General features: G+C 37.9%; 1 protein-coding gene across 1 annotated transcript; it reads left to right on the top strand.

Annotated features, from left to right (window-relative positions):
- The first annotated feature begins 23,213 nt into the window (after positions 1–23,213).
- LOC138898533 (uncharacterized) lies at positions 23,214–24,299 on the top strand. Its single transcript, XM_070184608.1, has 4 exons — positions 23,214–23,414; positions 23,487–23,639; positions 23,724–23,995; positions 24,095–24,299. Exons 1-4 carry the CDS (start codon positions 23,214–23,216, stop codon positions 24,297–24,299), a joined length of 831 nt encoding a protein of 276 aa, XP_070040709.1.
- The last annotated feature ends 225 nt before the right edge of the window (positions 24,300–24,524 follow it).

Genomic DNA, 24,524 nt, shown 5'->3' with positions numbered 1-24,524 from the left:
ACTAGGGCCTTGGTAGTTACTTCTTTGCCCTTGAAAGTTGTTCACATATTGTACCTCTTCATCTTGATCATTGTAAGAATCTCCTTGATCAAACCCATTATCATCTTGCACAAAACTGTCCACTCTTTGTTGCACTTGTAGACTTCTAGTTCTTCTTATGTTTACCATCATATTGACTCCCTCCATAGCATTGACTTGCCTTGGGTTTTGCACCTGTTGAAGTTGAGCCTTTGACAATTGGTTCATGGTGGCTGTCAACTCTGCTATTGCTTACCCATGGTCATGTAACTCTTTATGAAGAAGAATCACATTTGGATCACCTTGAGGGACATTGACTCTAGATTGCCACGCCGATGAAGTATCCGCCATTTCATCCAAAATATCACACGCCTTCACATACGGCATACTCATGAAAATACCATCGGCAAGTCGATTGACTACACATTGGTTGGTGGTATTGATCCCCCGATAAAACGTTTGTTGAATCGTGTTCTCCGTCATATCATTGTTGGGGCACTCTTTCACCATTGTCCTATATTTTTCCTATATCTCGTGTAGTGGTTCATTAGCTTCTTGCTTGAATGCTAGAATTTCATCTCAAAGAATAGCCATGTGCCCAGGAGAGAAATACTTTGAAATAAATTTCTTCGCTAGTTCATCCCAATTATGAATGGAATGATTTGGAAAATGTTCCAACCAATATAAAGCTTTCCCCCGTAGAGAGAAGGAAGGCTTTCCTCTGAGACATTTGTTTGTTTGCTCCCCCAATGCGTATCAACGAACCCCTTCAAGTGTTTATATGCATTTTGACCCGGTGCACCGATGAAGAACCCTCATTGCTCGAGGAAAGTGAGCATCATGTTGGTTATTTGAAAGTTGCCCACCCTAATGCGGGGAGGGACAATGGCACCTACATACCCTTCATTCGGAAACATCCGGTGTGGAGCCGCTCTTGGTGGAGGTGGAGGTGGAACCGGGACATTGTCTTGAGGTGCTCGGCCTCTTCTATTTGCTTGAGGTTCAAGAGGAACCTCTTTAACTTGGTCATCTTTAACGTCCAACTCCCCCAAAGGCGTGTTTCCGAGTTGATCGTTGTTATTTGCCATTATGGTACCTAAAATTGATTCACACAAATCAGTAACAAGGAAGGAAAAGATGACAATTCACACACAAAATAAAAAATATAGCTAAATCCGTTTTTTAATGCTCCCCGGCAACGATGCCAAAAATTGATCTCGTCCAAGTTCACACCTCAATTCAAGGTTATGAAATAGTCGATTGCAATAGTAATACCCAACAAGGAGTCGGGGTCGAATTCCACAGAGAGCTATACGCGGGATTCAGGAGTATAAATTGCAGTATAAGAATATGAACTATCTCAAATTGCACTTCCACAAATTTGGGTTGTTTCTATGTCTAATTTACACTAAGATTACACGATAAGAATTTAAACTAGGAAATTGTTTTTGGTTGTTTTTCAAATTATATAAAAGGCCTAGGGCTATGACCTTCACCTAGGTGTTCGCTTAATGGGTTGTAAGCGTTAAAGCTTGTTTTATTGGTCAACCCTTTAATAATCTCTAGTCGGGTTTTACTATCTCTAGGTTCAACCCTTTAATTTTGCTTATCAATCTTTTGATTGACCCAATTTCTTGCTAGCGAAGTTTTCCTAGACTAAATCCTTCTTTCTCGAGTAGAGACCGAGTCAAATAGGCATGAAATAATGTTTTTAACCATTAATTCTTCAAATTAAAGCAAGAACTAGGCTAGATAATCAACACCCAACCATAAACAATCAATAAATCAAACACCCATTAAGTTCACACACTAGGGTTGGGTCACAGCCCTAGTGAGAATCTAGCTACTCATGCTTAAATTGGAAGAGAAAAAAGAAAAAGTCATAATTAAACCCATATTGATAATTAAAATGATGAAATCAATGTTTAAAAAGCTCAAAATGGCAAAAATTACTTAAAATAATAAAAGCAAAAACATCTACTGTAGCTCCTCATGTCAAAACTTGTCCTAAAAAAATTAAAGTCTTCTATTTATACAGAGCTGGAATTTCGAAAAAAAATACCCTTTCTGAGGTTCTGCGACCGCACAATTCCATGTGCTGTCCGCAATTTTGCTTAAACCTAACAGGATTGGAATCTTGCGGCCACACAACTCTGAACCGCGGCCGCATATCTCTCTTTTTGCGCTCCACACTTTTCTGAGTGCGGCCGCACATGCCTCTCTTGCTGACCGCACAAATGCAATTGTGGCCGCGTAGCTGATCTTCTGCAGCAGCACAATAATTGTACGGTCCGCACTTCCGCTGACAGGTTATCTGAACTTTTTCTCTTGCCTAGCTTCTGCGGCCGCACATTTCATGTGCAGACCGCACTTCTCACAGATCTCTGGTAAGTTCTTCTACACAATCTGCGGCCGCACATGATATTCTGCGGTCCGCACTTTAATCTTCTGTGTCTGTTTTTTTCCTTGAATTCAGATCACTCCTTCTTTAGTAGGATTTCATCTTGGAGGCTTATTTTCCAATATTCCTATAATTAAGCATATTTCATCAGTGTTTGGGAACACAATTAAATGCTTTTGGACTAAAACAAATGCTAAAAGGCGCTAAAAAGTAGTCAAAATCATCACTTATCAACTCCCCCAAACTTAAGCTTTTGCTTGTCCTCAAGCAAATAAAGTAATTCCCACCTCCACAATTTAAGAGCTATTCAAGCTAATAAAAGATGCATCAATCACACATCAATTGGGACCAACAATTACCCACAACACTTATGAATCATCAACAAGGAGATGAGTTGAGCTTTTAAGCGCAAATTGTCCTAATGTGACACTTGAGCATCAAGAGTTTGACTTTATTTGTCAAGGAAGCTCGCTCTTTCACATAGGTCGTTGTGGATCCCAAACTCCTTCTCCTCTACTCTCCGTTAGCATTACTCACTAAAGAATGTTGCACTCAATTCAAAAATTTGTGAAAGGTTCGCTCTTCTCTCTCAAAGGAATGTCACAAGTATGGCTCTAAGTACCATATGCTTGCCCCTCATGTAAATCACCACTAATGTACTCGTCCAAGTTCACACCTAAATTATAGGTTATGAAACGGTCGATTGCAATAGTAATACCCAACAAGGAGTCGGGGTCGAATTCCAGAGGGAGCTATACGTAGGATTTAGGAGTATAAATTGCAGTGTAAGAGTACGAACTGTCCCAAATTGCACTTCCACAAACTTGGGTTGTTTCTAGGTCTAATTTAAACTAAGATTACATGATAAGAATTTAAACTAGGAAATTGTTTTTGGTTTTTTTCAAATTATATAAAAGGCCTAGGGCTATGACCTTCACCTAGGTGTTCGCTTAATGGGTTGTAAGCTTTAAAGCTTGTTTTATTGGTCGGGGTATATTATAGCTACCAACACTCAAGTACTCACTCGATACCTCTCGGTCAAAGAGTGATTTTGCCCATTTTGGCTTTCTCAAGTCCAAATGGGTATTGAACAAAGCAGTTGATAATAATCTCTAGTCGGGTTTTACTATCTCTAGGTTCAACCCTTTAATTTTGCTTGTCAATCTTTCGATTGACCCAATTTCTTGCTAGCCAAGTTTTCCTAGACTAAATCTCTCTTTTTCGAGTAGAGACCAAGTCAAATAGGCATGAAATAATGTTTTCAATAATTAATTCTTCAAATTAAAGCAAGAACTAGGCTAGATAATCAACACCCAAGCATAAACAATCAATAAATCAAACACCCATTAAGTTCACACACTAGGGTTGGGTCACAGCCCTAGTGAGAATCTAGCTACTCGTGCTTAAATTGGAAGAGAAAGAAGAAAAGGTGATAATTAAACCCATATTGATAATTAAAATGATGAAATCAATGTTGAAAAAGCTCAAAATGGCAAAAACTACTAAAAAGAGTAAAAGCAAAAACGTCTACTGTAGCTCCTGATGTCAAAACTTGAGCTAAAAAAATTAAAGTCTTCTATTTATACAGAGCTGGAATTTCGGAAAAAAATACCCTTTCTGAGGTTCTGCGACCGAACAATTCCATGTGCTGTCCGCACTTTTGCTTAAACCTGATAGGATTGGAATCTTGCGGCCGCACAACTCTGAACCGCGGCCGCATATCTCTCTTTTTGCGGTCCGCACTTTTCTGAGTGCAGCCGCACATGCCTCTCTTGCTGACCGCACAAATGCAATTGTGGCCGCGTAGCTGATCTTCTGCAGCAGCACAATAATTGTACGGTCCGCACTTCCGCTGACAGGTTATCTGAACTTTTGCTCTTGCCTAGCTTCTGCGACCGCACTTCTCACAGATATCTGGTAAGTTCTTCTACACAATCTGTGGCCGCACATGATATTCTGCGGTTCGCACTTTAATCTTCTATGTCTGTTTTTTTTCCTTGAATTCAGATCACTCCTTCTTTAGTAGGATTTCATCTTGGAGGCTTATTTTCCAATATTCCTGCAATTAAGCATATTTCATCAGTGTTTGGGAACACAATTAAACGCTTTTGGACTAAAACGAATGCTAAAAGGCGCTAAAAAGTAGTCAAAATCCTCACTTATCAACTCCCCTAAACTTAAACTTTTGCTTTTCCTCATGCAAATAAAGTAATTCCCACCTCCACAATTTAAGAGCTATTCAAGCTAATCAAAGATGCATCAATCACACATCAATTGGGACCAACAATTACCCACAACACTTATGAATTATTAACAAGGCGATGAGTTGAGCTTTTAAGCGCAAATTGTTCTAATGTGACACTTGAGCATCAAGAGTTGACTTTATTCGTCAAGGAAGCTCGCTCTTTCACATAGGGCGTTGTGGATCCCAAACTCCTTCTCCTCTACTCTCCGTTAGCATAACTCACTAAAGAATGTAGCACTCAATTCAAAAATTTGTGAAAGGTTCGCTCTTCTCTCTCAAAGGAATGTCACAAGTATGGCTCTAAGTACCATATGCTTGCCCGTCATGTAAATCACCACTAATGTACACGTCCAAGTTCACACCTAAATTACATGTTATGAAATGGTCGATTGCAATAGTAATACCCAACAAGGAGTCGGGGTTGAATTCCAAAGGGAGCTATACGTAGGATTTAGGAGTATAATTTGCAGTGTATGAGTACGAACTGTCCCAAATTGCACTTCCTCAAACTTGGGTTATTTCTAGGTCTAATTTAAACTAAGATTACATGATAAGAATTTAAACTAGGAAATTGGTTTTGGTTTTTTTCAAATTATATAAAAGGCCTAGGGCTATGACCTTCACCTAGGTGTTCGCTTAATGGTTTGTAAGCCTTAAAGCTTGTTTTATTGGTCGGGGTGTATTATAGCTACCAACACTCAAGTACTCACTCGATACCTCTCGGTCAAAGAGTGATTTTGCCCATTTTGGCTTTCTCAAGTCCAAATAGGTATTGAACAAAGCAGTTGATAATAATCTCTAGTCGGGTTTTACTATCTCTAGGTTCAACCCTTTAATTTTGCTTATCAATCTTTCGATTGACCCAATTTCTTGCTAGCCAAGTTTTCCTAGACTAAATCTCTCTTTTTCGAGTAGAGACCAAGTCAAATAGGCATGAAATAATGTTTTCAACAATTAATTCTTCAAATTAAAGCAAGAACTAGGCTAGATAATCAACACCCAAGCATAAACAATCAATAAATCAAACACCCATTAAGTTCACACACTAGGGTTGGGTCACAGCCCTAGTGAGAATCTAGCTACTCGTGCTTAAATTGGAAGAGAAAGAAGAAAAGGTGATAATTAAACCCATATTGATAATTAAAATGATGAAATCAATGTTGAAAAATCTCAAAATGGCAAAAACTACTAAAAAGAGTAAAAGCAAAAACGTCTACTGTAGCTCCTGATGTCAAAACTTGAGCTAAAAAAATTAAAGTCTTCTATTTATACAGAGCTGGAATTTCGGAAAAAAATACCCTTTCTGAGGTTCTGCGACCGAACAATTCCATGTGCTGTCCGCACTTTTGCTTAAACCTGATAGGATTGGAATCTTGCGGCCGCACAACTCTGAACCGCGGCCGCATATCTCTCTTTTTGCGGTCCGCACTTTTCTGAGTGCAGCCGCACATGCCTCTCTTGCTGACCGCACAAATGCAATTGTGGCCGCGTAGCTGATCTTCTGCAGCAGCACAATAATTGTACGGTCCGCACTTCCGCTGACAGGTTATCTGAACTTTTGCTCTTGCCTAGCTTCTGCGACCGCACTTCTCACAGATATCTGGTAAGTTCTTCTACACAATCTGTGGCCGCACATGATATTCTGCGGTCCGCACTTTAATCTTCTATGTCTGTTTTTTTTCCTTGAATTCAGATCACTCCTTCTTTAGTAGGATTTCATCTTGGAGGCTTATTTTCCAATATTCCTGCAATTAAGCATATTTCATCAGTGTTTGGGAACACAATTAAACGCTTTTGGACTAAAACGAATGCTAAAAGGCGCTAAAAAGTAGTCAAAATCCTCACTTATCAACTCCCCTAAACTTAAACTTTTGCTTTTCCTCATGCAAATAAAGTAATTCCCACCTCCACAATTTAAGAGCTATTCAAGCTAATCAAAGATGCATCAATCACACATCAATTGGGACCAACAATTACCCACAACACTTATGAATTATTAACAAGGCGATGAGTTGAGCTTTTAAGCGCAAATTGTTCTAATGTGACACTTGAGCATCAAGAGTTGACTTTATTCGTCAAGGAAGCTCGCTCTTTCACATAGGGCGTTGTGGATCCCAAACTCCTTCTCCTCTACTCTCCGTTAGCATAACTCACTAAAGAATGTAGCACTCAATTCAAAAATTTGTGAAAGGTTCGCTCTTCTCTCTCAAAGGAATGTCACAAGTATGGCTCTAAGTACCATATGCTTGCCCGTCATGTAAATCACCACTAATGTACACGTCCAAGTTCACACCTAAATTACATGTTATGAAATGGTCGATTGCAATAGTAATACCCAACAAGGAGTCGGGGTTGAATTCCAAAGGGAGCTATACGTAGGATTTAGGAGTATAATTTGCAGTGTATGAGTACGAACTGTCCCAAATTGCACTTCCTCAAACTTGGGTTATTTCTAGGTCTAATTTAAACTAAGATTACATGATAAGAATTTAAACTAGGAAATTGGTTTTGGTTTTTTTCAAATTATATAAAAGGCCTAGGGCTATGACCTTCACCTAGGTGTTCGCTTAATGGTTTGTAAGCCTTAAAGCTTGTTTTATTGGTCGGGGTGTATTATAGCTACCAACACTCAAGTACTCACTCGATACCTCTCGGTCAAAGAGTGATTTTGCCCATTTTGGCTTTCTCAAGTCCAAATAGGTATTGAACAAAGCAGTTGATAATAATCTCTAGTCGGGTTTTACTATCTCTAGGTTCAACCCTTTAATTTTGCTTATCAATCTTTCGATTGACCCAATTTCTTGCTAGCCAAGTTTTCCTAGACTAAATCTCTCTTTTTCGAGTAGAGACCAAGTCAAATAGGCATGAAATAATGTTTTCAACAATTAATTCTTCAAATTAAAGCAAGAACTAGGCTAGATAATCAACACCCAAGCATAAACAATCAATAAATCAAACACCCATTAAGTTCACACACTAGGGTTGGGTCACAGCCCTAGTGAGAATCTAGCTACTCGTGCTTAAATTGGAAGAGAAAGAAGAAAAGGTGATAATTAAACCCATATTGATAATTAAAATGATGAAATCAATGTTGAAAAATCTCAAAATGGCAAAAACTACTAAAAAGAGTAAAAGCAAAAACGTCTACTGTAGCTCCTGATGTCAAAACTTGAGCTAAAAAAATTAAAGTCTTCTATTTATACAGAGCTGGAATTTCGGAAAAAAATACCCTTTCTGAGGTTCTGCGACCGAACAATTCCATGTGCTGTCCGCACTTTTGCTTAAACCTGATAGGATTGGAATCTTGCGGCCGCACAACTCTGAACCGCGGCCGCATATCTCTCTTTTTGCGGTCCGCACTTTTCTGAGTGCAGCCGCACATGCCTCTCTTGCTGACCGCACAAATGCAATTGTGGCCGCGTAGCTGATCTTCTGCAGCAGCACAATAATTGTACGGTCCGCACTTCCGCTGACAGGTTATCTGAACTTTTGCTCTTGCCTAGCTTCTGCGACCGCACTTCTCACAGATATCTGGTAAGTTTTTCTACACAATCTGTGGCCGCACATGATATTCTGCGGTCCGCACTTTAATCTTCTATGTCTGTTTTTTTTCCTTGAATTCAGATCACTCCTTCTTTAGTAGGATTTCATCTTGGAGGCTTATTTTCCAATATTCCTACAATTAAGCATATTTCATCAGTGTTTGGGAACACAATTAAACGCTTTTGGACTAAAACGAATGCTAAAAGGCGCTAAAAAGTAGTCAAAATCCTCACTTATCAACTCCCCTAAACTTAAACTTTTGCTTTTCCTCATGCAAATAAAGTAATTCCCACCTCCACAATTTAAGAGCTATTCAAGCTAATCAAAGATGCATCAATCACACATCAATTGGGACCAACAATTACCCACAACACTTATGAATTATTAACAAGGCGATGAGTTGAGCTTTTAAGCGCAAATTGTTCTAATGTAACACTTGAGCATCAAGAGTTGACTTTATTCGTCAAGGAAGCTCGCTCTTTCACATAGGGCGTTGTGGATCCCAAACTCCTTCTCCTCTACTCTCCGTTAGCATAACTCACTAAAGAATGTAGCACTCAATTCAAAAATTTGTGAAAGGTTCGCTCTTCTCTCTCAAAGGAATGTCACAAGTATGGCTCTAAGTACCATATGCTTGCCCGTCATGTAAATCACCACTAATGTACACGTCCAAGTTCACACCTAAATTACATGTTATGAAATGGTCGATTGCAATAGTAATACCCAACAAGGAGTCGGGGTTGAATTCCAAAGGGAGCTATACGTAGGATTTAGGAGTATAATTTGCAGTGTATGAGTACGAACTGTCCCAAATTGCACTTCCTCAAACTTGGGTTATTTCTAGGTCTAATTTAAACTAAGATTACATGATAAGAATTTAAACTAGGAAATTGGTTTTGGTTTTTTTCAAATTATATAAAAGGCCTAGGGCTATGACCTTCACCTAGGTGTTCGCTTAATGGTTTGTAAGCCTTAAAGCTTGTTTTATTGGTCGGGGTGTATTATAGCTACCAACACTCAAGTACTCACTCGATACCTCTCGGTCAAAGAGTGATTTTGCCCATTTTGGCTTTCTCAAGTCCAAATGGGTATTGAACAAAGCAGTTGATAATAATCTCTAGTCGGGTTTTACTATCTCTAGGTTCAACCCTTTAATTTTGCTTATCAATCTTTCGATTGACCCAATTTCTTGCTAGCCAAGTTTTCCTAGACTAAATCTCTCTTTTTCGAGTAGAGACCAAGTCAAATAGGCATGAAATAATGTTTTCAACAATTAATTCTTCAAATTAAAGCAAGAACTAGGCTAGATAATCAACACCCAACCATAAACAATCAATAAATCAAATACCCATTAAGTTCATACACTAGGGTTGGGTCACAGCCCTAGTGAGAATCTAGCTACTCGTGCTTAAATTGGAAGAGAAAGAAGAAAAGGTGATAATTAAACCCATATTGATAATTAAAATGATGAAATCAATGTTGAAAAAGCTCAAAATGGCAAAAACTACTAAAAAGAGTAAAAGCAAAAACGTCGACTGTAGCTCCTGATGTCAAAACATGACCTAAAAAATTAAAGTCTTCTATTTATACAGAGCTGGAATTTCGGAAAAAATACCCTTTCTGAGGTTCTGCGGCAGCAAAATTCCATGTGCGGTCTGCACTTTTGCTTAAACCTGACAGGATTGGAATCTTGCGGCCGCGCAACCCAGAACCACGGCCGCATATCTCTCTTTTTGCGGTCCGCACTTTTCTGAGTGCGGCCGCACATGCCTCTCTTGCTGACCGCACAAATGCAATTGTGGTCACGTAGCTGATCTTCTGCAGCAGCATAATAATTGTACGGTCCGCACTTCCGCTGACAGGTTCTCTGAACTTTTGCTCTTGCCTAGCTTCTGTGGCCGCACATTTCATGTGCGGACCGCACTTCTCACAGATCTCTGGTAAGTTCTTCTACACAATTTGCTGCCGCAGATGATATTCTGTGGTCCGAACTTTAATCTTCTGTGTCTATTGTTTTTCTTGAATTCAGATCACTTCTTCTTTAGTAGGATTTCATCTTGGAGGCTTATTTTCCAATATTCCTGCAATTAATCATATTTTATCAGTATTTGGGAACACAATTAAACGCTTTTAGACTAAAACGAACGTTAAAATGCGCTAAAAAGTAGTCAAAATCCTCACTTGTCAACTCCCCCAAACATAATCTTTTGCTTGTCCTCAAGCAAATAAAGTAATTCCCACCTCCACAATTTAAGAGCTATTCAAGCTAATCAAAGATGCATCAATCACACATCAATTGGGACCAAAAATTACCCACAACACTTATGAATTATCAACAAGGCGATGAATTGAGCTTTTAAGCGCAAATTGTTCTAATGTGACACTTGAGCATCAAGAGTTGAATTTATTCGTCAAGGAAGCTCGCTCTTTCACATAGGTCATTGTGGATCCCTAAATCCTTCTCCTCTACTCTCTGTTAGCATAACTCACTAAAGAATGTAGCACTCAATTCAAAAATTTGTAAAAGTTTCGCTCATCTCTCTCAAAGGAATCTTACAAGTACGGCTCTAAGTACCATATGCTTGCCCCTCATGTAAATCACCACTAATGTACTCTTCCAAGTTCACACCTCAATTCAAGGTTATGAAACGGTCGATTGCAATAGTAATACCCAACAAGGAGTCGGGGTCAAATTCCACAGGATGTTATACATGGGATTTAGGAGTATAAATTGTAGAGTATGAGTATGAACTCTCTCAAATTACACTTTCAAAAACTTGGGTTGTTTCTAGGTCTATATTAAACTATCATTACAAACTAAGAATTTAAACTAGGAAATTATTTTTGGTTGTTTTACAAATTTTATAAAAAGCCTAGGGCTATAACCTTCACCTAGGTGTTGGCTTAATGGGTTGTAAGCCTTAAAGCTTGTTTTATTGGTTGGGTGTATTATAGCTACCAACACTCAAGTACTCACTCGATACCTCTCGGTCAAAGAGTGGTTTTGCTCAATTTGGATTTCTCAAGTCCAAATGGGTATTGAACAAAGCAGGTTATAATAAGCTCAAGTCGGGTTTTACTATCTCTAGGTTCAACCCTTTAATTGGGCTTATCAATCTCTTGATTGATCCAATTTCTTCCTAGCCAAGTTTTCTTAGACTAAATCTCTCTTTATTGAGAAGAGACCAAGTCAAATGGGCATGAAATAATATTTGCAACCATTAATTCTTCAAATTAAAGCAAGAACTAGGCTAGATAATCAACACCTAACCATAAACAAGCAATAAATCAAACACCCATTAAGTTCACACACTAGGGTTGGGTCACAACCCTAGTGTGAATCTAGCTACTCGTGCTTAAATTTGAAGAGAACGAAGAAGAAGTGATAATTAAACCCATATTAATAATTAAAATGATGAAAATAATGTTCAGAAATCTCAAAATGGCAAAAACTACTAAAAAGAGTAAAAGAAAACGTCTACTGTAGTTGCTGATATCAAAACTTGACCTAAATATATTAAACTCTTCTATTTATACAAATTTGGAATTTTCGGACAAAAATGCCATTTCAGAGGTTCTGCGGCCGCACAATTCCATGTGCTGTTCGCACTTTTTTTAAACCTGATAGGATTAGAATCTTGCGGCTGCACAATTCTGAATCGCGACCGCATCTCTCTCTTTCTGCGTTCCGCACATTTATGAGTGTGGCCGCACATGGAACTTTTGCGGACAGCACAAATGCAACTGCGGCCGCATAGCTAATCTCCTGCACCCGCACAATAATTGTGCTGTACGCACTTCCGTAGACAGGTTCTCTGAATTTTTGCTCTTGCCTAGCTTCTGCAGCCGCACATTTAATGTGCGGACCATGATGACGTTCAAATCCACTACTAAAAAGTAAATGGACATGTTCGCATACAATATAATTTACCCAACTATAAGTTGAGGTCGAATCCCACAGAGAACAATATGCAGGCGATTAGGCGTGTAAGAGAATTATCACTTATTATGCTAAGCCAAAACTTAGAAATATTTTGAGAAAGTATTTATAACTAATTGCAAAAATGTAAACTAACCTAGAAAGCGAATAAAATGATCAATGGCTACAAGTATGGATGCATAGAGAATTACACTCAAGTAACGATCCAATATATTTTACGATTTTACAAATATGAGCGAGTTTATGTTAATTAGCCTCGGGTAATAATCCTATATTAGCTTCTTCCGAAGACTAACAAGACTTCCTAATTGAATTATCCCTAAAATAATTATGAAATTAAGCACACCCGAATATGGCTACAAGTAGTTCAATCCTATCCCTAGGTAGAATCTATAAAATGAGGGTTAAAGCCTCGAGTTCTTGTTAATTAATCTTTTCCAACCCCAAATTATCTTTCTCAAAATTAATTCGAAGTTAATGGGCGAGTCCTAGGGTTAGCTAATCCCTTTGTAAACATAATAGAACAAGAATAATTAAAGAAATAATAACTCACTTCATAATAAAAAATAATCGTTCAATACATAAGCACAACAGGATATTTAATCCACACTTTAAATATGAATATTCCCATACGCAAGATTCAAGTATTGGAAAAAATACTACACACTTAAATATACAATACAAAGCAAGAAAATGATGAAATGAACATAAATGGGTAAGAAATTCTCAATCAAAAGCTTCAAATCTTCAAGACCCAAGTGTGTGTACAAGAGCCCTAACTTCAAAACTTGTCCTCTCTAGCCAAGAGACTGAAAAATAAGCCAAAAGTCTTTTACAAATGAGCTAGGTCATGTAGTAAATGGCTTGGGGATCAAAACGTGAAATTCCATTTCTGCCCAGAAAATAAGCTATGCGATCGCATGCAGACACCTGCATTTGCGGTGAATAACTTTTGTAAAGGTATGCAATCGCGTATAAAGACCCGCGTTCGCATAGCTTAGTTGACCAGCCGCTTGACCAGGCTTTCTTCTTCGCGTTCGCACAGCTTTAGTCTGCTTAACTTAAGCGATCACATGGATTTCTCCGCGATCGCAGAGAGCATTTGCTGGCAACAGTTAAATTTTCTCATTTTAACACATTTTGACATGGTTTCTTCCATTTCTTCTCTAAATCACTTGATACCTGAATTATGCTAATAAACCTCAATAAATGCCTTAGTTTCTCAACAAAATCATGCAAAAGCCTAAGTATCAAGAAGCGATAAGTTGGTAAAATACCAACTTATCAGACCGCACTTCTCACATATCTCTGGTAAGTTCTTCTGCACAATCTGCGGCTGCAGATAATATTATGTGGTCCGCACTTTAAGCTTCTGTGTCTAGTTTTGTCCGTGAATTCAGATCACTCCTTCTTGAGTAGGATTTCATCTTAGAGGCTCATTTTCCAATATTCCTGCAATTAAGCATATTTTATCAGTTTGTGGGAACATTATTAAACGCTTTTGGACTAAAACGAAAGCTAAAAAGCGCTAATAAGTAGTCAAAATCTCCACTTATCAGTCACTAGAAGAGTAAGGTGAGAGTTGGGGTAGCTTTTAAGCGGAACCACAGAAAGGTCAAAAGATGCACGTATGTTTTGAAAGATCATTAGCATGTAACCTATGTTTGGAGAGTGCTAAAAAAAGAAAAGAATCAAAGAAAATACAAAAAGAAAAGAAAAATGAAAAAAAAATAGAAAATGCACCTCCTATTACTTTTAATCTGGGCTAGTGAATGTGTAACTGTGCTTAAAGAAGAAGGGCCAAATTGTACATGGTTTCATGGCATTGCTTGAATTGGTCATGAAGAGCGCGTATTTGAAAGTAAAGTGTAGTATTTTAAAGTGCTTAGGAGGGTTATTCATTATACCCAAATACACCATACCCATCTATTAGCCTACATTACAAACCGTAAAGACCTAGTGGATTCTAAACTTCGCAATTTTATATTAGTAGAGACATACACTACGGGCAAGCCTATGGGACGACCTCAGGATGCGCATGAATTTCTTTGAGAGAGTGAGTGAATTCTTTCGAGGTCCAAGTCCTTGTATTATACTTGAATGCATATTTGAGGGTGTGGAGTAATTTCTCTCTTTGATTATGATAAGGGCACATGATTTACAAAGGATTGGTAAAGTAGAGGCATTTTGAGTTGACACAAGAAGTGAGTCATAGTAGGAAATATATTGGAGTCATCTTTTGAGGTTATGATGTTAGAAGAAGTCGCACAAATATTTTAAATAGTCTTGGCATGGATCTAATTTTGAAGAAAGATGCCAATAGTTCTTATGTTGGGTTCTAAATGTTGGTATAAATCATTGTCATTGGTGTGTTGTTTGAGTAATTTTTGTTAAAATGTGTTTCTTGCCATTGTATTTTAAGTGTGGAGTGTTGATAAACGGCTAAAAATGCATAATTTTCGGTGTACATTCATCTCATAACTTGTGTGGTTGCGAGAGTTTATATGAGTTTTTGTAGTGAATTATGCTAATTACGTGCATTCTTATGTGTAGGAGTAAGTTGGACGAAAAGTGAGCAAAAGAAGTTGATTCGGGACTAAGAGACAAAGAAGAACTTCACTGGTTCACTCTCGCGTGCACATAAGACAGTAAATGAGCTAGCTGAGGGGAGCTTGAAAAAAATAGCGGATTAAGGCAACAAGGCACGGAAGTGCACAAGAGATCTAGATGGAAAATAAAAAGAGAAGAACTTCGCTCGTTCACTCTCGCATGCATACGAGAGAGTGAACGAGCTAACCTAAAAAGGCTATTCCGAAGTGGGCTTGTATTATTTTGCCCCCTGCAAACCGTATCATATATAAATAGTCCTTAAACTCACTGGGGGGGGAGGGGGGATTCGACCTAAGGAGGCTAGAACATACAAGGAGCAAGGTGGAGAATTCTTCTACGAGTTTTTCACTTTCTCCTTCCTATTTTAATTATTGGTTATGAATTTTAGTATTGTAGTTTTACATACTTTTATGAGTAGCTAATTCTGTTATCTAGGGTTTTGATGGAACCTTTTGTAGGATGAAATCTTGATACATTTTGATATAATTGAGTCTTTAAATTTTTCTATTTGTTCATCTACATACTTATTTTAGTTAATTGAAGAGCTCTCAATTAACGATGCCTATTTAGTATGTATTGCTTGAAAAAGAGTACATATTTAGGTGGTTGTTAAACAACATCACTCCTAACGCATATGAGAGATCAATACGGCGAGTTTAAAAGTGGTATTAGAGATAATGAAGTTTTGATGTGATCATAATGAGCGGTATATAGGTGCGAGTTAGCATAATTTGAGAGAATATGACTAGTACATTATTGTAGTTGCTCGAGAGAGAATTACGATAAGTCGTGCTCACAATCAATAGATAATACTTAGGCGATATTATAGAAGACGTAGTGGGAAGGATTCCGACAATTGAAAAAATCACAACTCTAGACCTCTTTAATCTTGTCTCCAACCCTTAGTATCTCTAGTTATTAATTTAGTTTTTTTAATTTGTTAGTTAATTAGTTAGACATGAGAATCTTGATATTTATAGCTTAGAAATTATTCGACCTTGTCTTCTTAGTGATACTTAATAGTTACAGCAAAACCTTAGTTCTCTGTGAGATTCGACTCGGGACTCTTAGACCAGATTATATTTACAGCGACCGCTTATCCTTTTTAGGACAAGAATTGAGCGTGATAAAAAAATATTAGGGAAACCTGATTTTTTTACACCTATAATTGTGTATTTATAGGTTATAAGTAAGATTTAGAAGGAGGATAAACTAATTAGCTAATTAGAATCCTTTATGGGTGGACCCGACGCAATAGTTTTTCTAACATTTCCAAACATCAATGTTTCTCATGAACTTAAGAGAAAAAGGAAAGTTACCAAGCATATGGTGGGTATCTAGGTGTCACGACCTGAAATTCCCACCTTCGGGGCCGTGATGGAACCTAATATTTCACTTGCTAGGCAAGTCAACGTTAGATATAGTTATTAACCCTTTTTAACAATTTTCAAATTAAATGACAATAATGAAACTGAATAGTCTGAAATAAGGTAATAAACTAATAAGTGATGGAATTAAAATACAAATTCTGGATCTGATGCAACGTGTACATGAGCATCTAGAATATTACAGATAAAAATAAAGTTGTCTGAAAGAAAGCACACAGCTAAAAATAAAGTAGAAAGGGACTTCAGAACTGCGAACGCCATGAAGTTATACCTCAAGTCTCCTGCGAATAGCTGAATCCGAGCAAATCTACTATACGCCGCTGGGACTAACTCCAGTATCTGCACAAGAAGTGCAGAGTGTAGTATGAGTACAACCGACCCCATTTACCCAGTAAGTGTTGAGCCTAACCTCGACAAAGTAGTGACGAGGCTAAGGCAGGTCACTTACATTAACCTGCACACAATAATAATAACAACAACAATTATAGAAATAAAACAGGAATCTCATTTCAACTGTTGAAGCCAGCTCGACAGTCATAACCAATTATTATTTCAATTAATTTCCATTGCGGCATGCAGCCCGATCCCATAATATATTCATATTCAATTCCGTTGCGGCGTGCAACCCGATCCAATAATATATTCATTTTTATTTAATCCTTGTAACGACCCGGTCGTTTTGAATATTATAATCCCGTTCCTCCATTTATTGCTCAATTTATGCCTTACAATTGATTTATGACTTATCGGGTTAGTCGGTTCGGGTCTGGAAGGAATTCAGAATGAAATGAGTCACTTAGTCTCATAATTGAAAATTTTAAGTTAGAAAAGTGGACCGGATATGGACCTATGTGTAAATGACCTCGGATTTGAATTTTGATGATTCCAATAGCTCCGTATGGTGATTTTGGACTTAGGAGCGTGTCCGAAAAAAATTTTGGAGGTCCGTAAAGGAATTAGGCTTGAAATGTCGAAAGTTGAATTTTTGGAAAGTTTGACCTGGGGGTTGACTTTTTGATATCGGGGTCGAAATCCGATTCTGAAAATTTTAATAGGTCTGTTTTAATTTGAGGTCAATCGGACGTGATTTGATAGGTTTCAACGTTGTTTGTAGAAATGAAAAGTTTCAAAGTTCAATAGGCTTGAATTGGGGCATAATCCATGGTTTTAGCGTTGTTTGAGGTGATTTGAGGATTCGACTAAATTCGTATGATGTTTTAGAACTTACTGGTATATTTGGTTGAGGTCCCGAGGGCTTCGGATGAGTTTCGGATGGTTAACGGATCAAAAATTGAACTACAACAGCTGCTGCAATTTCCTTCTGTTGGAAATTTCTTCTGCCAGAAAAACGAGCCCAGAATCGAGCCCAAAATCAAGGACGATCGAGCCCAGGGTCGAGGGCCACGATCGAAGCAGGGTCGAGGATCAGGCTCGACAAGTAGCAATTAATTGTGAAAATTAAGGAGGAAATATGTAATTTAATAATTAGTATGTTAAATGTCAAATTAAGTCACATAAATCAAATAAGCATGTAGCAATTATAGCATGGATTCAGGGCATAATATTGAGCAAGGAATATGAGAGAAATAATTAATATAATAATTAATTCATGATTTAAAATAATTTATGATTTTCAAATAATTATGCTAACAATTAATTCGACGACGTATAGACACTCGTCACCTCGCCTATACGTTGTTCACATGAATTTCACATAACAAATAATACAAGGGTTCTATTCCCTCAAGTCAATATTAACCACGACATTTACCTCATTTCGCAACCAATTTTAAGATTCCAATAAACCTTTGCCTCGCGAATTTGTGTCTGAAAGTTTCAAATCTAGTCACAAACAATTCAATATACTCAACACGAATCGTAGGAATCAATTCCACATGAATTTACTAATTTTCCGGATTAAAATCTAAAATTTATTTTAAAAATCGACAGTAGGACCCACGTCTTGAATCTCTGAAAAACTCACGAAATCCGAACACCCGTTCCGATACGAGTTTAACCATATAAAAATTATCGAATTCCGACATCGGATTGACCTTCAAATCTTCATTTTATATTTTTGGAAGATTTTATAAAAATATAATATTTCTTCCATAAATTCACGGATTCATGATATAAATGAGTATGGAATCATGAAATATAATCAATATAAGATAAGGAACACTTACCCCAATGATTTCCCGTGAAAATCGCTCAAATATCGCCTAAATCCGAGACTCAAAATTCAAAAATTAGTAAAACTGGCAAAACTCCCCGTTTATGGGGGTTTTATGTCTGTAGCGCCACAGATGGCGTGGGGCGCTGCCTGTGGTACCATTTCCAGAACCTCCAGAAGCCTCAGCGCCAGGGATGGCGCCCCACGCTACCCCGGACGCTGATGACGACGGAAAATATTTTACGACACGGAAATGGGCATAACTCTCTCATACGATGTCCGAATTCAACGATTTATTTGCTATAGCTCCGAAATTTTAATACGGATCTAATGCTTTAATCAAAACTGAATTTGAATCTCATTTAATTAATGTGATACCACTTATTCTTGAAGAAACGACGTCGAAACATATCCAAATTAAATTTCGTTAACCATCCGAAATCCATCCGAGGCCCTCGGGATCTCAATCAAATATTCCAACAACTCCAGTAATATAATACGGACTTACTCGTGATCTCAAATCATGTCAAATAACGTCGAAATTACAATTCACTCCTCGATTCTGACTTATAAGTTTCAAACTTTTCATATTACAAAACTCGTGCCGAAACGTATTAAATGAATCCGAAATGATTTCAAATTTGGCGCACAAGTCATAAATGACATAACAGAGCTATTCCAACTCCCGAAATCTCAATCCGAGTCCGATATCGATAAAGTCAAATTCACGGTCAAACTTTGGAAATCTTTAGCCTTTCGATTTTTAGTTTCCGTTAAATGGCGATAATTTGAGTTAGGGACCTCCGAATTCAATTCTGGGCATATGCCCAAGTCCCAAATCACAATACGGACCTACAGGAACTGTCAAAACACTGATCCAAGACTGTTTTCTCAAAATGTTGACCAAAGTCAACTCAATTGAGTTTTAAAGCTCTATTTTACATTTTAATCCATTTTTCACATAAAAACTTTTCGGAAAATTATACGGATTGCGCACGCAAGTCGAGGAATAATAAATAGTGCTTTTTGAGGTCTTAGAACACAAAAATAAATGGTTAAATTAAAAATAACATTTTGGGTCATCACACTAGGTTCTTGATTTTGTTCAAATATTAACGAAGAAGCCAGGAATCTGTCTCAGGTGAGAAAGGGTTAAAAAGAGAATGAGAACAAGAGGAAAAGAATAACAATAAAGAAATTCTTTGAAAAAAATTTTCTGTAAGGAATCGGATTCACTAAGACTGAACCCAACGATTTAACTACTCATTTTGAGAATAGTAAGACTAAGAACTTAATGTTTATGTCTATCGAAATGAATTGTTTTACCTATGAATATGATTAAGTTTCGATTTCTTTTCTTACGTTTAATTACTGATATTAATTTATTGTAACACCAGATAAACGAAATTATTACACATTTAAACCCTACCCGAAAATGGAATAGGCTACTTTTCTATAAATATGCGCTATAGTTTAGGGTATAATTTTTGAAAGGCATCAAAAGTCATTTTCAATTAGCAATTTTTTTCTTCTTCTTATTTTCATTTCGTTTCAACTTCTTTTTTGCATTGGATTCTCAGCGTCCTCAAAAATAGAATATATGATCACATTATGTTCTACTAAAAATGTACAATAATTGTGTTCTACCGAATCTCAATAATTTTGGGGGAAAAAGAAAAAAAGTGTAGAGGTGGTATATCCATAACCTTTTTTTCTTGTACCGGCCGGGCAGTGGAAACCTTATCCTTTCTACCTTTACAACACAATATATTATTGATATGTAAGAATATTACCACCGCCACCGCCATCCCTCAATCAAGTAAAAAATTAATTGAAGATGATATGAAAAATAGTTTTTAGAAGTTGAAATTGTGTTTGGACATGTAATTTAGTTGAAAAGAATTTAAAGTTTTGTGAGTAGAAAACTTTAAAAACTTTAAAAACTACTTTAGCTGTTTTTGGGATTTGAAGATTTTGTTAAAATAGTTAAAGTCTATAAATAAACAGATATTTGAAAATAAAAATTAGAAAAAAAAGATCCCAAATTTTATTGCCAAACGGGAGCATAGTTTTTATTGTTTACCCGTTAAACGGTATAGTTGAATTTATATATGATTTTTAGATAAGTAAATTAATTTGATCCTGAAATAAATAAATAATTGAACAGTTACGCAATACTTAGCCTTAAGATATAGACGAAACAACAGAAGCAACAATTCAAGATTTTCGGGCACAATAACAAAAAAATCGAGAAATCAGCAGAGAAAATTGGATTGAGCTTTGTATGAAATATAGTGTAAGTTTGCGAGAAAATTCGTATCCTTTACAATGACAACTGAGCTCACTATTTATAGCTATGGAGAAGGTCCTAGGGTCGTGCCCTTCTTTAATGTCAATTATGAGGGGCATTGATGAAGATGTAACGGTGAACATAAATGCCAAATTTTTTATAACGGGTAACTGCTCTTAATGCTATGAATATTCTCTATTGAATGCTATCGGGAAAAGAGCATTTATTACATCTTTATGAACATTGTTCTTCCTGGTGACAAACGAAATAGTTGTCTTCAGTCTTTAGTCATCACCTTGTCTTGGATTCCACGTGTCCCTTTCTCGGACGGCCACGTATCATAACATATTTTACCTAATACAACGTACAATAATGAATTTTTATTAGGGAGTAGCCTCAATGTAAAACTTTTCGGCTTCAATTCAGATTTAAACAAGCCATAATACAAATACGGAATACCAATGAATTAAAAACAAAGAAAAAACAATATACTACGTACAGTAAAAAGCCTATGGTGCAGGCAGGGCCCTTACCAAGATTTGGCTAATGATTTCTTGGATTTTTTATATACAGCTTTTAGTATATTTAAATTGTACCTTAGTTACCAGGATTCATGGATCACATAGAAACGTCAATTCTTATCTTAATTTCTTTGATTCTACTTTTAACTTTAACTTGTTTTTTGAAAGGGATTTTGATGCATATCGTGTGTTCTTTATAAAAATATTATTGGAAGAGAATGAGTGAGACGAAGGCTTGCTATTCACCAGAAAGAGGCCAGTCAAAGCAAGAAAATTAAGAAGAAAAAAGAGAAGAAAATTTAAAAAGAAACAAAGAAACTCTCATATGTTAGGAATAAATAAGTCCATTTTATAGGAAATATTTCCTACTAATTCTCATTTATACACCGATTAGAAAATGCATGACATATGTCATTTCTCATTATCGACTTTTATCATTTAACCCCTAGTTAGCATGTATTTTGTATATGATTTTTCAACCAGAGTGGGTTGCTCTAGTGGTAAGCACTCTCCACTTCCAACTAAGAAGTTGTGAGTTTGAGTCACCCCAAGAGCAAGGTGGGGAGTTCTTGGAGGGAGGGAGCCGAGGGTCTATCGGAAACAACCTCTCTACCCCAGGGTAGGGGTAAGGTCTGCGTATACCTACCCTTCTACCCCAGGGTAGGGGTAAGGTCTGCGTATACCTACCCTTCTTAAACCTCACTAGTGGATTATACTGGATTGTTGTTGTTTGTTTGTTAAAAAGATAGAAGTTATTTTTAATGTTGTTCATTTTTACTTTTACACACTATATATAAGTATAGTGGAATCACATATAGGTCGTCAAGATATGAAATACAGTAAATTTTAAATATTAGAATAATACACTTTAAAATTCATAACATGTATTAAAATAAAAAGAACATACCAAACATTTTATGGTAAAATTAATAATCAATTTGATGTATATATCGTGTGTATATAATTTTTTCCTTCCTATTAATAGAGGCTTACTTTTACATTGAATGTTTGGCTTTCTTGACATAGGAGATAGAACAAATTTACGTGCTCTACATAGCAAAGCTAGCAACTGTGACCATAAAAATTATATCTTTACCTCGAGGTAAAAACAGAACTTATAAAACAAAGCTAGCAACTGTGACCACCTGTGATATTGAACCGTCACGATGCGAGCTTATAAATGGCTCTTCCATCTATCATTTACTTCTTTCCCGCGTTCACTACCCCAAATTTTCTCATTTTTCTTCCTTTCTTGTTCCTACCAGAGTTTTGGTGTCGTCAATTTTTCACTTTTCTTTGTCTTTCTTCCCCCCATATTAATGGCCAAGACTTCGAAAAGTGTGCCTCAAAAGGAGAAAGCTTCTTCTTCACGGCCGTCCGGCGACAAGGCACCGGTGGAGTTGTCCACTTATGACTACATTCCCGGTCCGTGTACTCTAAAGATCGATTTTAAGGTTGAGAATCCTTCATCCGTCCTGGGTCGATGCGAGCACGTGTCGATGTATATGTGCTTTATAATGGAGGATCATCTCGAGGCCATTAGAAAAGACTGCAACTGGGGTTCCGAGGTTGTGTTGCAAATTTCATCCCCCGAAGAGAGTGTCATCACCCATTTGGCTAAAGGCAGATGGGAAGCCAAGAACCATGGCAAGTTTTTACTTCTCGTTTCCTTCGAAGCGCTCTTTGTGCTCCATTCGTTACCGATTTTCTTTCATGCAGGCATAGCCAAGGATGCCGTTTTGAGGCCTTCGAGCGGTGAAGAAGAAACCAAGTCCCCTGTCCCAAAACCGGAGAAAGACAAGAAGCGCAAAGTTGCCTCTCGATCAGAGGGCCCCAAGCCCGAAACTCGAAGGGTGAAGAGGAAGGCAATTGCCCTTTCGATTGACTCGGTCCAATGATTGAGAGAAGAAGAAGAAGACGAAGAAGAAGAAGAGAAAGAAGGAGGTGCCTTGGCTTTGGTGTCCCGATCTGCCAGAGCTATCGAGGTCACCAAAGCTCCTGAACCGATAGCAGCTGTACCGGTCAGGGTTGACTCCGGGATCCCGAGTCTTGATCGGAATGCCCCAAGTGATTCACTTGGGACTATGACAGTGGGTTATTCACCTTCTCTTCCCACCTTTTCTGAGGAGGCGTTAAAGAAAGCTCGAGAATTGAAGACCCCCGATATGGGCGGAGGCTCTACTGCAAGGGATCCCTTTCGGGATTGCTTTATCGGAGTCTGTGATGCTTCCGATATCGGGGATGCTTCTCTTCTACTGGAAGAGGCCCAACGTTTCATTACTCGGGTAATGATTTAACTATACTTGGTTTCTTTGTTCTTTTTCGAATTTGACTCGTGTTCTTTCCGTACTCTGCAGACCATTAGTAGATTTCGGGTCGACCTTAGCCAGTTTGAGGTCGAGCTTCAGAAGGTCTCGGGGGAGAGAGACGCCTTGCGGCTTCTTTGCAGCCAAAAGGACACGGCTATAAAGGACCTCCAAGCGGATTTGGCTAAGGCTCGTGAAGAAGAGGTAGAACTTGATAAGAAGGCGAGCCTCATTCTGTTAAAGTATGGGTTTGACTCGACTGTGTAAGTTAACCCTTCGTTCTCTCAGCTGCAGCAAAAGGTTGAAATGATCGGGTCACTTCGAGAAGAAGTCGATCAAATTAAAGCCAAATGTAATCGGTGGAAGGAGACTATCGATCGCCTGGCTGCGGAAAAAGAGACCATTTTGACCAACTTATTATCGGCCGATGTCCAGCTTCGAAACGTTAAGCAAAAGAGTTCGGCTCAAGCTAAAAGGATCGAGGAGCTTGAAGCCCAGCTTGCTGAGGCCAAGGCCGAGGTTGAGTCGTCGAAAATCTTGGCGGATAAGTCCATTGCCGTGTATCGGGCTGATGTCGAGGCTGCTTAGATGGAGGCACGAGAGGCGGCGGATACTGCTGACACCCGAGCATATTAGATTGCCGAACTTTCCAAATGTAGGTCTCGGAGGGAGACCCTCGAGGAGATACATGTTCGGGGTTTCGACCTTACTGAAGAAATAAAAAAAGCTAAAGAGATCGAAGCTGAAGCTAAATCCTTGGCTTCTGATGACGATGACGGTAGCAAAAGCGGATCCGAGTATGGGGATGATCCTGACAGAGAAGCAAATGCCCCTGAGGGTGATCAGGAACTAGAATTAATGTAGCCCATGGGCGTGATGGTCGAGTGAGTGATTGCTCGAACTCGAAATAAAAGTAGCCCGTAGGCTTTAGTCGTCGAGTGAATGATTCGAACTCGAAGTAATGTTGCCCGTGGGCATGATGGTCGAGTGAGTGATTGCTCGAACTCGAAATAAAAGTAGCCCATAGGCTTTAGTCGTCGAGTGAATGATTCGAACTCGATGCAATGCAGCCCGTAGGCGTAATGGTCG

This window comes from Nicotiana tomentosiformis, chromosome 9 (genome assembly GCF_000390325.3).
Source record: "Nicotiana tomentosiformis chromosome 9, ASM39032v3, whole genome shotgun sequence".
In the NCBI taxonomy this organism is placed as follows: domain Eukaryota; kingdom Viridiplantae; phylum Streptophyta; class Magnoliopsida; order Solanales; family Solanaceae; genus Nicotiana; species Nicotiana tomentosiformis.
This window is presented reverse-complemented; position numbering and strand designations above follow the sequence as displayed.

Coding starts and splice junctions, on each gene's coding strand:
- LOC138898533 (XM_070184608.1), top strand. CDS start 23,214: ATGACAGTGGGTTATTCACCTTCTCTTCCCACCTTTTCTGAGGAGGCG. Junction 23,415..23,486: donor CCCAACGTTTCATTACTCGG/GTAATGATTTAA, acceptor CGTACTCTGCAG/ACCATTAGTAGATTTCGGGT. Junction 23,640..23,723: donor CTAAGGCTCGTGAAGAAGAG/GTAGAACTTGAT, acceptor TCGTTCTCTCAG/CTGCAGCAAAAGGTTGAAAT.